Here is a 16,345-nt window from a genome sequence, read left to right as displayed (position 1 = left end):
CTTTAATGTGGCTGACTCTTCTCTCCCTTATTCCCTTTTCCCTTCCCTACATATTTTGTGCCCACTACTAAGCCTGGATTTTTCTACTCGTGGAATCACGCTACCCCCTCTTTATGCTAGACCACGTTACTTCTTTCTCTTTTTGCTCTATATCACTGGAATACTTGCCTATGCACACCATGGTTTGTGCACTAGTCTCACCATGGACAAATCATGCACTGCAAGGTTAATTTTTTACATTCATCAACTTTACAATCACTGCCTTGGTGCATTGTATTGTTCCCTCTTGATTGCGTGTTAGGATACACATCCCCCCTCTCACAGGATAAAAGGTATGACATTTTCGAGTTTTACTCGTGCTACGACTTCATGCATTCTAGCTTAAGGCATTTGGTTTGCATCCATATGACATAACAATGGTTGTGATGATGCTCTTCATTGCCACTTCTGATAGAGCCTCCTCCACACACTTGAAGCAAGAACTGTTGAGAACCAAGCTTGAAGCTGTATTTGTTGTGAATGAGGATGCCACCTTGTAATGATTCCTACCACTATTTAAGGTGAGGGTTTCATAACCCTCACTTAGTCTAGGACTACCTGATCTTTTGCATTTCTGGATGGCTACTACCCCAGGCTTGGAGTAAAGGAATCTACTTTTCTTTAAATGAAGGGTTTTTATTGGGCTCAAAGTGCCATCGACGGGTTCCTTTTTATGGACTACTTATATTGCTCTTAACCTCTAATAATGATGGGTTATGGACTATTGAATTTTTGGTTGCCTTCTCATGGACTTTTTATATTGATCTTAACCTGTAATAATGATGGGTTATGGACTGATGAATTTCAGGTTTAACTCTCACTCCTGAATTTCAGGCATAGCCCTGTAATTTTGGGAGTGGGTCTAGCAGCATGTTGTTGGGGACTACTGCTCCTATTGGTTTGTTGATTTCTGTTTTACGTGGCTCCTAGGGCAAAGGTTTTACTCAACTGCCTTCTTGACTTTGCACAGGACTTAACTAGGAAATTTCACTTGGAATTCTTCTTCATATTGTGTGATTTTGTTCATTAGTCTCTTAGATGAATTGCTTGGTGGTTGAAGAAAACACCTCATGATGTTTTTAGACTTATGGTTTGCTTAGGGGAAAGAAAGATCTCATACCTTGACTTTATAGATTGTTGACCTTGATCTTAAGCTATGCCATGGTGTGATAGGGATTGTTTGTGTGGAGAGGGCAAATAGATGTTACCAATGCTTCGGTGTCTGCTTGTACTCGATGCTCTACGAGTATTGCTGCCCCTCCTCTAACGAGCACACTACTACAACTATGATGCAGGTTCATCACAGCCATATGTTGCGGCTCTGAGTCAATCTATGGATGTGCATGTGAGTTAACAATGGAGAATATGCCCCCTTGCATATACGAGTGCTACCCTTACTGCTACGCAAAATGTTCAAAAGGTCGAGCCAAAGGCGTTGGCAGCTCTATCTCAAAAAAGGAGGGTCGAGCTCATTCCATTACACCACCACCACCTTCGAGCTTTGGGTGCTGAAGGCTAATAAACCTTTTTCTCTTATGTTCGCAAGATTTTACGTTTTTGTCCTTAAAACTCCATCAAGTTTTCTCACCGTGCTTGAAGAGGCAAGCCAAGATTGCTCTTTTTATCAATACAAAATTGCTTTTCACAATCCAGCACTCTTGTTACCTACACAGGTTCAGAGGCGTGTTGTAAAATGAGGCTCAATCAATTAATGAAGATGATGCATCAATTATTTGGCAGTTATAAACCTTACCCTCCCAACATTTGGCTATGAAGACTGTCTCACTATAGTAAGATCCTCTGCACAGGAGAGAGACTTGAGTATCATGGACAAAATACAATATTTGGTATCTTGCTCAATACAACTCAACTAGGCAAGTTGTCTACTGTCATGCCAACCTTCAACTCTTCGAGAAGGTTGGAAGTCTAGCTGGTGAGACATGCTGAGCTGGACAGTCAGTGGTCAAGCAAGTTGATCATTGTTGAGCCAGCAAACATTTCAAGGCTTCAGCCACAAACATGAAGACGATGTCTACAACTTCATTCACGAGGATATCATGCACTTTACCAAACAGACACGGTCCACACTACGCCATTGTCTTCGAGTGGCATCAAGATGGGGTGCTGCTGCTACTGGTGTAACTTGGTGAGCATCTACTAGAGGAGGGTGTGGTGCTCTACTCGGCCTTGGAAAGTAGTGGATCTTGATAGACTTACTTCCCGTCCCTTACAGAATGAGAGTGATTCAGAGGCTAGCCATTCTAATGTTGATCATTGATGATATCACGACATTTGAGATATACTGCCTTACCAGATCTAAATCCGATACAACGCCAGCTGAATCAGACTTCTTCCGACAATTCCTTCCAATATGGCATGATTCACACACTTGTGAGAAATCGCCTCTTGCTTGGAAGCTCCACCACTTGCAAAAGTATCATCCTTATGTTGCTTTTGCTTCTGCTTTGATCTCGTGGATGACTGTTTAGCCAAGCCCCTTCTATGTTCAGAGCTCCAAATTAGTCCTCCCAATCCAACACCAGCAGAACAAGCTCCTCCCAAGTCAAATCAGTGGTCCCCTTGTCAGTATTGTACTCCGATGTGATCGCCGATCTTTTGAAGAGATCACCTTCCCTAACGAATCACCCATTCCATTATATATACCTTCATAAGTTCAGAATAGTCTGAACTCACGAATTATAAGAGGGAATAAAGCACTCATAAAACTATAAAAGCAAGGGACACACGAAAAGAAAAGAAAAACAAAAACAAACTAACTAACTAACTAAATCACTTTGTTTGCTTCGAAACAAAACTAGATAAAACAAAATATTATTAACTTAAAAATGTTTTCAGAAAAGGCATGTGTAAAATAAGTTGACGCAACTTACTTGGCTTAAAACAAGTACTCAACTTTAAGCAAAAAAAAAAAAAAAAAAGGATAAGACATCTTAAAAACTTAATCCTAGAAATCAAACTTCACACAACAACCTATAACGAAACACATTCTTAAGTCCTCAAGTAAGCTAAATATGAAATCGAACAATGAATACTACTACAAACCTACGAAGAGCAAAGAACCAAACTTGACAATATGTGATCTCAACTTCACTGCTTGTCCAAACAGGAAGAATAAGATTATCACCTTTCTCATGCATAGCTTGGACAACCGCTATGACATCCCTACTCACGTCGTCAGTGCCCAAGAGTAGGTGCAGGTTTATATAGAGATCATTCATGCTTTGAACGTACTCTACAAAACCAACGAGCTGAGTTTCTATCACCCTCCGGAGGCGTTGATCTGAAACACTGACCTTACTACAAAAATGAAAAACACTTTTACTTCTTCTTCAGCTTCAACCAGCAATGTTGATGACTCTCAGGTACATCTTTTCGACCCTTCTTTCTTTTCAGTAGCTAGAAGTAGTCATAATCTGTATCAAGAAAGATTTAAGTTTTTAACTAAGTCTAATTTGAAGAATTTGCATGTTTTTGGTAATGGTCCTATTCGTTGGGCTTCTTTTAAGAATGTCTTAGTTAGTACTCATTACACAAGTTCTTCCATAAAAGCCCTCAATCGTTTGAGGCGTTTAAGGAAAAAACATCTTGCGGTAGATCGTCCTCTAAGTCCGGTTCATACCTCTCAAGTTATTTATGTTATTTATAATATTCACGATAGTTCTATGATGTATGTTGGCCAAACCTTTCGAACAGCTTTTGTTCGTTTTCAGGAACATGTAAGAGAAGCGAGAAAAGTTCAAAGTAACAGCACCGTACGTGAAAGTGTGAAACCCTTGAATGCGGCAATAGCAAAACATGGGTTTGAGTCTTTCCGTTGTTTTCCCATTGAGCACATAGAAGGTAATTTTAGAAACTCTAAAGAGTTCTATAAATCAGCGTGGCCTCGAGAGTTGTTTTGGATGAGAACTTTGCATACTTTTTTCCCTAAAGGTTTCAACTTGGAAGGAAAGTCTTCTTTGCGTAAAAATAAGACAATTTACCATAAGAAACCTATGCTTTGGCCAAGGCATCCCAAACCCGAGTTAGTTCTCCCTTCAAGTCAGTTTAAAAGAACTTGGATTCCTAAAAGTTCTCGTTCAGATCCGCCTTCTATCCCTGAAATCAATCCAGTTGTTTTGCACAACACTATTTCTAGTAGAGTACAAGGTCTCCCTAGGGCTTCAATCTCTAGAATTGAGAGTGATGACCCTTCTAACCATAGAATTTTTGCTTATAGAGATTTCAAACGGAGATTGATTTACCTATCTAGAGCCATGGAATTGGGTTCTTTTTCTTATAAAATATTTGAAAGGTATAATATAAGGATCCTATTTAAGCTCTTGTATACCCTTGAGAACTACTCTTATGAAGATTTGGAGCTAAGAGAGTCTCATAGTACTCAACTTCGAGTACTGTTAGGCAAATTTCTGAAGTCCAAATTGACCTAGTCTGAAAAATCCCTTGGTTGGAAAGAAAGATTTGTTGATAACTATCTTTACCTCCCCTGACTTAGACAAGATTGGATTAAGCTCCATTGCCTAAAGTCTGTGAATGTGATCCCTCATAGTCTTGACTACAAGGACCCGAAGTCCACAGCATGACCTCAAGAGCAGCCCTCTTCGTTGGCATCATATGATTGTAATTTTTTGTCCAAGTGTTGCAAGATCCCTCGAGCATTTGTCATACTTTGACAGTGTCCAAGTGTCTTGTTGAATAAATTGAGAGAGAGAGGAGCAATTCTGTCACAAGTTTGTGACGTGGCATGGCCTCTTCACTTCAGCATGGTTAACGAAAGAGTATGAAGAAGATGTCGTCACAGCTTGGCATCATCTGAGGATGACAAAGGAAGGCACTTTGGCTGCATATTGCCAAAGGTTTTGGGATACCTTTTTACCAGTGTCTTCTTTTAGAAAAATCACCTAAAAGGAGCAAGTTGGGCGGTTTTAATGCGGACTCTCAAAAGAGATACGATGGTATTGCTTGAAGCAAAAGTCGAAATCCATTCAGAGGCTTATGGGACTATCGAGGAAGGATTTGATATGCATGTCGGCTCTTTGACATATCCTACAAAAAAGCCAGCGTCCACCTCAACAGGGCAAGACTCTTCTGACGGCAAAAAGAAGAAGGGCAAGTAGCAAAAGAAGAAACCCACCCGCCCAAAATTATCAACAGAGCAGCGTGCAAAATACTATAAAGAGCGCAAGTGTTACGGTTGTGGGGAACAGGGACACATTCTTGCAAAGAATCCCAAGAAAGCACCTAAGGAGCAAGTTGAGGACAAAACAGACACTAAAGGAGCATGCAAAGAAAGGGAAGACAAAGGCAGGACAGGTTCTAGATTTTGTGGGAGCAAGCCTACAGCAAAAGGACGAGAGTACGGAGCTCTGTAGAGTGTGGGGCAAAGTACAAGGTCAGGAAGTCCTTATCCTCTTTGATGGAGGAGCCAAGGCCAACTTCATCCCACCTTAACCTGAATTGGCGCTCGACTTGGAATAATGATTTTAAAATTGGGACCACTGATGGAGGCGGTTTTAGAGGCACCAGGGCCTAATGTCCCCATTACACGTCATGGGCAAACTTCAGTTGCAATGCCAGGGCTATTTAGGGCACGAGGACTTTTATATCGTGCCTCTGGAGGGGTGAGATGTATGCTTGGGGATAGAGGCACCAGGGCCTAATGTCCCCATTATACGTCATGGGCAAACTTCGGTTGCAATGCCAAGGCTATTTAGGGCACGAGGACTTTTATATCGTGCCTCTGGAGGGGTGAGATGTATGCTTGGGGATCCCTTGGTACCACAAGAACCGCGTCGTGGTCAACTATTGGGCAAGGAAGGCCACATTAAAGAATGAGAAAGGCAAAGAAATCATCCTTGATGTAAAATTAAAGGGCAAACTCATCCCACTCATATCAGCTTTGGCCATTTCCAAATTAATGAAATCCAATCTTTTGTTTACTCGATCTATTTGAAAGAATTAGACGAACATAACAAGTCAAATTTGTATGTCTTAGAACAAGAATGACAAGAATTTTTGCAAGATCAAGGCGATTGTCTCTCTGAGGGTTTGCCTGGAGAGCTACCTCTTGAGAGACTTGAAGGTCATACGATTGATTTGACACCCAACAATTCGCCACCGAACCGGCCACTTACACAACCCAAAATGTGGAAATCATGAACCAAGTAAAGAAGCTTCTTGAAAAGGGTCTAATTCAACCCAAAACATCACCTTTTTGCTCATTAGTGCTTCTAGTTTTGAAGAAAGCTGAATCTTGGAGAAAGTGCATTGACTATCGATCTCTCAATAAAATCATCATCAATACCCGGGATCGATGATATACTTGACACACTACAGGATTCAGCATATTTTAGCACAAATCGACCTAAAAAGGGGCTATCATAGATGTATACAAGACCACGTTCAGGACATCCTTCGAATAGTACGAGTATTTGGTGGTGCCTTTTGGCCTCACAAATCTGCAACATTCAACAGGATGATGGACCGGACTTTTAGAGAGTACAAGCCATTTGTGGGCACCTTCTTTAACGACATGATCGTATTCTCCAAGAATGATGTCACGTGTGCACTTCACTTGCGCTACGTGGACATGTTCCGCTACAGTCTAGCATGAGTCTTAGCTTAGGACTGAAGTCTGAGCCTGAAACTTTGTGAGCCTCTTATGCCCAAGCCGGTCATAGTTGCATACCCTCTCTTGCACAGTACAACCAGAGTTACCGGGGAACGCCCCCTAGCCCCCGTTCCGGCGTTCCAGGGGGCAATTCCCTTCCCGAACGTTCCGAAACGTCCCGGAACGTCTGACGTTCCAGGTGGCCAGTGCAAACCGGAACGGCCGTTCCGGAACGTCCCGGAACGTTCCGGAATGCCCCTGGAACGGCCAACAGCTACAAACAAATTTGGCAAAAATTGAAAAAATTGAAGTAAATGTTTGGGCTTCTTTTTGAAGTGTGCAAGGCCTCAAGGACTCATAAAATGCACCCCCCTCCCCCTTTCTCTCCACAAGCTAATCCTCAAGGCTCAAGCTCTCTCCCTCTCACACTCTCAAGATCTCTCCCTCTCAAGACTCACTCTCTCAAGGCTCAAGGCTTCAAGCCTTCAAGCTCTCTTCCTCTCCCTCCCACTCTCTCAAATCTCTCCCTCTCTCTCTCTCTCTCTCTCTCTCTCTCTCTCTCATCATCATCTAGTCATAGCAAGGTTGAATGGTCTTCAAAACGAGTTTTTTGTAAGTATTAGAGTCAAAGCACTCTAATACTCCTTGTATTTAAACACAAGGAGCTAAAAAATGCACTATTTGGGTGTTTTTTATACCTCCCGTTCCACGCCGTTCCCGTTCCGGACCCCTAGCCATTCCCCAATTCCGCGGGATCCCGTCGCCGTTCCCGTTCCGCGTTCCGGGTAACTATGAGTACAACATTTCAGTACGCACGCATTTTACCGCGTGAAACACCCCTTAGGACCTTATTATTTGATAAGTCAATTTCAGCCTATTATTTAAATGATCGTGGGCTGGCCCATTTGTCTGCTCGACCCAGCCTTTGGTGGGTATATAGGCAGCCAGGGGGCAGCACATGGAGAGCAAGGAGGAGGAGGAGGAGACAGCCAGCATTTTCTCTCAGAGTATTCCTCAGCGCTTCAGCTCAGACAGCCAGCATTTTCAAGCAACATGATCAGCATTTTCAGCCCTGTTTGCCCAGCGTTTTCAGCCCAAGACAGCCGGCGTATCCAGCCTTCGATCGCCAGCAGATTTCCAGCCCTAGCCTCGTCGTGGTTGCAGACCCAAGCCATTGACAATGCTAGCATATTGGGCATTCAGCCATAGACCCGTCGTCGTCACCGTCATCGACACAGTACCCCAGCCCCCAATACCCCTTGTGCCTTGGCTCGGCAGAAGGATCCCCAAAACCTCGTCGTCAACATAGAACCCATCAAGAACCTCGTCATCGTCGTCAACGCAGATCCACAGACCCGTCAAGAACCTCGTCGTCAATGTCATCGTCAACGACATAGATCCATAGACCCATCAAGAACCTCGCCGTCGACATCACCGTCGTCGACATAGACCCAACAATACCTCATCGTCGACATCATCGTCTTCTACACAAAACCTCTCAGTACCAGTACCCACCATCAATACCCATTAGCATCAGCATCTCAACATTTAGTCATTGTATCAGCATTGTGCAAGAATAAAGAAAGTACTTGCTCTGGCAACAACAAGGGGGCCCTTGAGGGTTTGGGACCTGACATTCGGTGTCGTCTCTTTTCTCTCTCTCTTGTGTGTCTCTCTTTCATTCAATTCAGTTCAGTTCTTTCAAGTGAAGTAAAGTGTCCCTTGTGTTTGTGCAGAGTACTAGATCCGAGCTAAATCCATAAACACTTCCGCTGCACCTGGCATTGGTATCAGAGCTGTGTGTGCTTCGGCTTCGCAAACTCAAGGAAAGAACCAAGAACCTCAAGTACCCAAGAACCATCAAGAACCCAAGCAAAACCAAAAACCCAAAGAACCTCTCTCGGTTTTTTTCTCCTGAAAGAATCTTCAAGTCCCAATCATGGACTTATTAGCTCCCATCTTCATCGCCATGTCTTTGAAGAAAGATCGACGTCGGATAAACGAAAACCCAGATCTTGAGTACCAGGATCTACTTGCCTCTTATGCAAATATGGAAGGAGTTGGAGAAAGGACCCCTAACTCTCTCTGCATTCGCATTTGCATGTAGCGTGCATCCACTTCCGTCGCCAAGCAACTCTCGGAAATACCTCCGAGCACCCTTACCTTTCAGCTTCACCCGCAATGTTTTCACAACAAGACTATTCGAGTGGTAGTACTTGCTCACAAGGCAGCGTCAGCACCAAGGCTGGTATTCTGCGACAAAAGTAAGCCTACCTAGTAACTCGTGTGGTATGTGTTTACATCGCACCAGATCTACATCCACATTACCGACGAGTTTGGAGGAGTTTTCATTGGTTATGCATCCACAAGCATCAGAAGCAGTCAGCATCAGAAGTACATAAAGAATCCAGGAATAGAAGTTCGGCAGTTGTGCCTTACCTTTAACAAGGGCGGATGTCACGTGTGCACTTCAATTTTGCTACGTGGACATGTTCTACTACAGTCTAGCATGAGTCTTAGCTTAGGACTGAACCTAGCACTTTGTGAGCCTCTGGCAGAGCGTGCATGCCCAGGCCGGTCATAATTGCATACCCACTCTTGCACAGTACAGCATTTCAGTGCGCAGGCATTTTACCGTGTGAACCACCCCTTAGGACCTTATTATTTGATAAGTCTATTTCAGTCTATTATTGAAATGATCGTGGGCTGGCCCTTTTGTCTACTCGACCCGGTTTTTGGTGAGCGAGGAGGAGGAGGAGACAGCCAGCATTTTCTCTCAGAGCATTCCTCAGCGCTTCAGCCCAGACAGCCAGCGTTTTCAAGCAACATGATCAGCGTTTTCAGCCCTGTTTGACCAGTGTTTTCAGCCCATGAAAACCAGCGTTTTCAGCCCAAGACAGCCCGCGTATCCAACCTTCGATCGCCAGCAAATTCCAACCCTAGCCTCGTCGTGGTTGCAGACCCAAGCCATCGACAGTGCTAGCGGATCCGGCATTCAGCAATAGACCCATTGTCGACACAGCACCCCAGCCCCCATTACCCTTGTGCCTTGTCTCCGAATAAGGATCCCCAAAACCTCTTCGTCATCATTATCATCGTCAACATAGAACCCATCAAGAACCTCGTTGTTGCCGTCATCGTCGTCGACGCAAATCAACAAACCCGTCAAGAACCTTGTCGTCGTCGTCATCGTCATCATCATCGGCATCATCATCGACATAGATCCACAGAACCATCAAGAACCTCGTCGTCGACATAGACCCAACAACACCTCGTCGTCGGCATCGTCGTCGTCGACACAGACCCATCAGTACCTCGTCGTCGACATAGAACCTCTCAGTACCAGTACCCAACATCAATAGCATCGGTACCAGTACCCAGTATCAATGCCCATTAGCATCAACATCTCAGAATGTAGTCATTGTATCAGCATTGTGTAAGAATAAAGAAAGTACTTGCTCTGGCAACAGAGCAAGGGACCCTTGACGGTTTTGGACCCTACATTCGGTGCGTCTCTCTCTCTCTCTCTCTCTCTCTCTCTCTCTCTCTCTCTCTCTCTCTCTCTCTCTCTCTCTCTCTCTCTCTCTCTCTCTCTCTCTCTCTCTCTCTTTCATTCAATCCAGTCAGTTCTTTCAAGTGAATTAAAGTGTCCCTTGCGTTTGTGCGGAGTACTAGATCCGAGCTAAATCCATAAACACTTCCGCTGCACCTCTGACAAATGAAGAAGATCACAGGATTCATCTCTTACAGGTTTTTGAGGCACTACGACGACACAGATTGGTGGTCAAAAGGAAAAAGAGCGAGTTTTTCTTGCCCAAAATACACTTTTTGGGACACATCGTCATAGCAGACAGTGTCCAGATGGACCCGGCCAAGATAGAAACCATTCGGAATTGGCCAAAACTAAAGAATGTACATGAAGTTCGCAATTTATGCTCTGACTACAGCTGGTATATTAGAAAGTTTGTGGAGATTGCTTTGCCGTTGCATACCTTGACTCACGAAGGTGTTATGTTCTCTTCGGGACCCTCCCTTAGAAATTACAGTATTCAATACACTCGAGGAGAAGTTGACGACTGGTCTTATATTGATTCTACCAGATTTACAAAAACAATTTTAAGATTTACTGTGATGCTTGTGATCGCAATCTGGGAGAGGTCTTAAATGCACGAGGGCCATGTCGTAGCTTACGAGAGTAAGACCTGAGAGGGCTGCACAGATCTACGAGAAAGAGTTGTTAGCAGTAATGCACGCTCTAACTTAATGGAGACATTTCTTGCTTAGAGCAGATTTCAATATTTACAGATTATTAGAGTTCGAGATACTTCTTGTCCCAAGAGCAGCTTTCAGATAAACAAATATGATAGGCAAACATTTTGTCTTAGTTCCATTTCCAAATTGTTTACATTACAAGAAAGAAGGATTTGGTGGTAGACGTGTTGTCTTGAAAGCCACATGTATCGGCCATCTCTGGATACATCAACATAACTTTGAAGAAATGCTTTCAAGACATCTCTTACGTCCCACTCATAAGAGAGGGGATCTACCCTAAACGCCGTCGGGATGGGCGATACATGTATCCCGACGGCGTTTAGGGTAGATCCCCTCTCTTATGGTGGTAGACGTGTTGTCTTGAAAGCCACATGTATCGGCCATCTCTGGATACATCAACATAACTTTCAGAGGATTTTTATCAATTTTACTGGTTTTCGATGAAAATCGGTGTATTTCTGCTGGTCTTAGCATGAATTCAGCATACAGTAGCTTTTGAAAACCTCTTTGTAATGTCCTTCTCTGTGCGAAGCATAGAGTGATCTCCAGCAACTGCGGACGCAAGTTGCTGCTTTTGAATGTTCACAAGGTGGTCCTACTGCCACCATTCCGTACAAAACGACTAATTTCTCGAGAGAGGAGAAAGAATGTACAGAATTGGCCGTAAATAACTGGATGCACCAGTGGACCACGTATTTCGACCATGATGAACGGAGGATTCAAACGATTCCTCTTTATTTGCGCTATAGGCGCTTACCTGGTGGCGTGATATGACAGAGAAGCCTACGACATGGGCCGACTTTTGTGTGAAATTCAATAGAAATTCGCCAAAATGGATCCTTCGAAAGCTTACGCCAAACTGTAGAGTCTTTCAATGAAAGCTCTATCTTTGGATAAGTACACAACGACTTTCAAAGAAGCGCTCACCTTCTGCAAGGTGGATTCCACGCACGTTGTGCACATGTACTTGCTGGGATTACATGAGGATTACCATTGGGGCTTAATCAAAGACAAAGCCCCGACTGATGTCAAGGATGCAGTGGCAAAGGCCAGGACGTTCCATTTGATAAATGGAGAGAATTATGAGAAGAAAAGAACTTCAGACCATCAATCTGGCGAGGGCGCTTCAAGGAAGCGACCCCGTGTCACGTGCACATCTAACCCTATGTGTACGTGGACAAGCTACTTCATGACATGGGTTCAGTTCAGTTAGATTAAGAAGTGATTTGGCACTTTTGTGAGTCTATTCGCAGACCGTGCATGTCAAGACGCTTAGAGGAGATGCATATCCTCTGGTTGCACACAGCATGATCATCAATTTACAGTCAGAATCCATCACGAGCATTTTTACAGTGCATAGACCTATTTTCCCTATTTTTGACATTTTTCACTTATTATCTTTAAGCGACTTTTGTTGGGAACTGGGTAGGGCAATTTGGGCAATGATATATATAAGGAAACCTAGCGCTAGCACTTTCTGGCAGAAGAGGCAACAGGAACCGCGTGTTCAACAGGAACCTTCTAAGCAAGACCCCCAAGGACACCTAGCGTTTTTGCAACAAGACCCCTAGCGTTTTTTGCATCAACAGTTAGCGTTTTCAGCAAGAACCAGCCTTGGCGTTTTGCACAGCAGATCGGCCCCGGCAGCAGTAAGATAGCGGATCAGCCCTAGCGTTAGTAGTTTGCATCAGCAGATCCATAGCGTTTTTGCATCAGAACCAAAATCAGCCCTAGCGTTTTTGCATCAGCACGCATCTCAACGTTTTCCAGATCCACCGCGACGGAACCCCCACAAGCACCAGCGTTTTCAGTTTTCAGCATTTAGACAAAGCAGAACAAGTCCCGAACCTCGCAGACCTCACCTTCCCGCAACAGATCCTCGCCGCACGGTCAGATCCATCGAAGTTTGCAGTTTTAGCCCGGAAAACACAGATTTCAGCATCTGCGTTTTCAGTGCGTCGTCGTTGCATCGCCGTCGTCATCGACATAGAGTCAGAATTCAGCAGATAAAGGTTTGCAGATTTCAGCATTAGCATTTTCAAATTTCAATCCGTCTCGTTGTTGTCCTCATCGTCGTCGACATCGTCGGCAAGCCCAAGCATTGTAGAGATTTATGCAATCAATAGTAGACCGCTCTCACCATAGAGAGTGGGGCCTTCGGAGGAGGGTTTGACAACATTCTGGTGTCGTATTTTTCTCTCTCTATCTCGCAATTTCAGCACCTTCATTCACAGTGTTTATCCACTTTGTTTGTGATCACTTGCACTCTCTCACTAAAGGAACGGAAGGCTCTCCCTTCCGTAAGTAAAAGGAACCTTGAGCACAGTTCACAGCACTCATCTTGAGCAAAGTTCAAGAATAACTTCCGTTGCACCTTACACCCCAATTTCAGCAAAGGTCCGAATCACCGCGGAGACCTTCTCACGAGAAGAAGAAAGCCAAAAATGCTTCAATTACTTATGCAATGAAGAAGGGAGCTTGCTTCGGATGTGGCCAGACAGGTCACCAAATCAAGGATTGCCCCAAGAAGAAGACAAAGAAACCGCAAGGTCGTCCTTGGGTTCAGATTCACGAGATCTCAGGTAACTCCGACGTCATTCAAGTTGAAATCCATCATTTAGCGCACAGTTCATGCACTAATTGTACTTTTAGTACCAAAGTGTTTGATAAGCACGATCTTCTCCGTTTCCCCGAGAAGATCAATGGTAACAACGTGACCGTACTCTTTGATACTAGAAGCTCACACAATTTTGTGGATGCAAAATTGGTGCAAAAACTGGGCTTGCAGACGCGGGACGGTGACCATGAGTATCGCGTGAAGATGGCTCGCGAAGAAAATACGGATGTATGGAATCAGATGGTTCCAGATTTGCCACTCGAGCTAGTTGATTACAAAGAGAACCTAGATTTCCAAATCATGCGCTTGGATAGAGCAGATGTTATTTTAGGAATTCCATGGTTTTATGATAAACAAGACTCATTGTATATAGACTATGTACAACACTCTTGTTTTTGTTAAGCAAGACATGCCTCATGTATCTGTTTCGATTTGTAATCACATTTCTGTAAATAATGGTTTTGCAATACCAGTTGTGACTGCTTTGGAAATGTATAAAGATACAAAGTCTTCTGTTGACTTTTATCAATGTGTACCATCTGCTTGGTTTGATTCATTAGTGCTTGGTACTTCTGTAACTGGATTTCGTAAAAATGTTTCATGTTCTTCTATTGAACTTGGGGATTCCGACAAATCCAACCTTATCCGAGAAATCATGACTGATTTCAAGGATGTTTTTCCTGATGATCTACCTCCTGGCTTGCTGCCTTCGAGAGGAGTAGATCATGGCATTGAGTTGGCGGCTGGTAGTCAGTCCTTCTCAAAGCAACCCTATCGGTTTAGTAAAACTAGTAAAACCGAGGAGGACGAAATTCAACGGCAACTGAAAGATTATCTCAATAGGGGTTTTGTTCGGCCAAGTAAATCCTCGTGGGGAGCGCCAGTGTTACTTTCTCAAAAGAAGGATAACACGATGCGCTTCTGTGTGGATTACAAGGGGTTGAATAAGCTCACTATCAAATGTAAATATCCGTTCCCACGTATGGACGATCTGATAGATCGGCTCCATGGAGCATTGTATTTTATGAAGATAGACCTACAATCAAGTCTTTGTGACCAAGAATGGACCACAATATCTAGCTGAAAGCTTATAATGCTTTCCCGTTTGCATAGTCTTGGAATCCTTGGGTATCTTCAGATAGACCCATTGTCCCACCTCTAGAGTCCTAGGAGATCTCTTTTGATTGGCATAAGTAGTGACCCAATTCGAGCATTTCTTGCATGTCATACAGGAAATCAGGAGCTTGGCGTTCCTTGACTTTCTCTAAGCCAATAGCAATCAAGGATTTAGGCTCAAATCCATACATCAGCATGAACAAGCTAAATCCAATAGCAGAATGCTTGCTACTATTATAGGAAAACTCTAATTGTGGAAGATACCTTTCCCAATTAGACTACCGGTGAGAGACATAGGCTCTCAACATGTCCTCTAACGTCTGATTCATCCTCTCAGTTTGTCCGTCGGGCTCAGGATGGTCAGAAGACGACATACTCAACTTCGTCTAAAGATGAGCAAACACATCTCGTCAAAATCGCCCAGTGAACTTAGTATCTCAATCATTGACGATATCCTCTGGCAGACCGTAAAGCTTATAAATCTAATCGACAAATAAAACCGCCAACTCATGGCCTTTTACCGACGACTTCGTTGGAATAACTTTCACCATTTTTGTAAGTCTATTGACCTCAACCCATCTAGCCTTCCGGCCTCACCATGATCACAGACATAGCGCAAGGAGTGATGGTCTGTCTATGCAACAAACGTAGAGCCATACAAGTAGTGTCGCCATTTCCTCAAGGCGTGGACTACGGCGTAAAGCTCCTTCTCATACGTTGGATAACGCATCTCAGCGTCAGAAAGTTTCTTACTTTCAAACACAACAGGACGTCCATCTTGGTATAACGCCGCACCAATGACATAATCACTAGCATCCGTTTCAACCACAAACTGTATGCTAGGATCCACAATGTGCAATATTGGCGCAGTAGTCACCAAGTGCTTTAGTGTTCGAAAGCTCTCGTCGAGACGCTCATTCCAGACAACAGGGGGGTTACCTTTACGATAAGGACCATAAGTCTTTGGTCCTTTCGCCCCTCCTTTTAAAAGTTGTGTAAGCGGAGCAGCAACTTTGAAGTAGTCTTTGATAAATTTGCGAAAGAATCCTGTAAAGCCTAAAAGGACTTTACTTGGCGCACGTTCTTCAGAACGGGCCAATTTCGCACTTTATCCAACTTTTCAGAGTTGACACGAATTCCATCCCGAGTAATGATGTGAACCAAGTATAGAAGCTATTTCTTGAAGACGTCACACTTAGAAGCCTTAGCATAAACCTTCTCAATTCTCAATACTTCGAGAACAGCGCATATATGCGCTAAATGCTCAGACAAACTTCGGTTGTAGATCAAGATGTCATCGAGAAATACAACAACGATGTTGCCTAGAAACGGTCTCAGCAGATCATTCATCATCTGCTGAAAAGTAGCTGGAGCATTGGTCAAACCAAAAGGCAAGACCAAAAACTCATAGTGACCATAACGCGTATGGAAGCCTGTTTTAGGAACGTCTTCCAGTTTGATCTGTATCTGGTGATATAGATTGGCCAAGTTGCCTATAAACTGGCTCTTCCTTCGGATGTTAGTGTACATCCGGTGTTTCATGTCAGCCGCCTTAAAGGAAAATTAGGCGAAGTCGACGTTGTTGTGCCTATCGAGAAAAATGTATGGCAAGATATGCAAACTGAGTATATTTCTCGAGAGCTAGAGGCAGTTTTAGATCATCGTACCCGTCA

General features: G+C 43.7%; 1 protein-coding gene across 1 annotated transcript; it reads right to left on the bottom strand.

Annotated features, from left to right (window-relative positions):
- Positions 1-1,760: 1,760 nt before the first annotated feature.
- On the bottom strand, positions 1,761-2,607 carry LOC147454914 (uncharacterized; the record flags this gene model as incomplete). The annotated part of the gene is made up of 3 exons (XM_086517092.1): positions 1,761-2,265; positions 2,351-2,355; positions 2,429-2,607. Coding segments are annotated over 3 exons (366 nt in total), but the record flags the coding sequence as incomplete, so codon positions are not given.
- Positions 2,608-16,345: the final 13,738 nt, after the last annotated feature.

The sequence above is a fragment of the Adiantum capillus-veneris genome, chromosome 7, assembly GCF_014529385.1.
Source record: "Adiantum capillus-veneris isolate H3 chromosome 7, ASM1452938v2, whole genome shotgun sequence".
Classification (NCBI taxonomy): domain Eukaryota; kingdom Viridiplantae; phylum Streptophyta; class Polypodiopsida; order Polypodiales; family Pteridaceae; genus Adiantum; species Adiantum capillus-veneris.
Note: the sequence above shows the minus strand (reverse complement) of the source record. Positions and strands in the feature narration are given on the sequence as shown.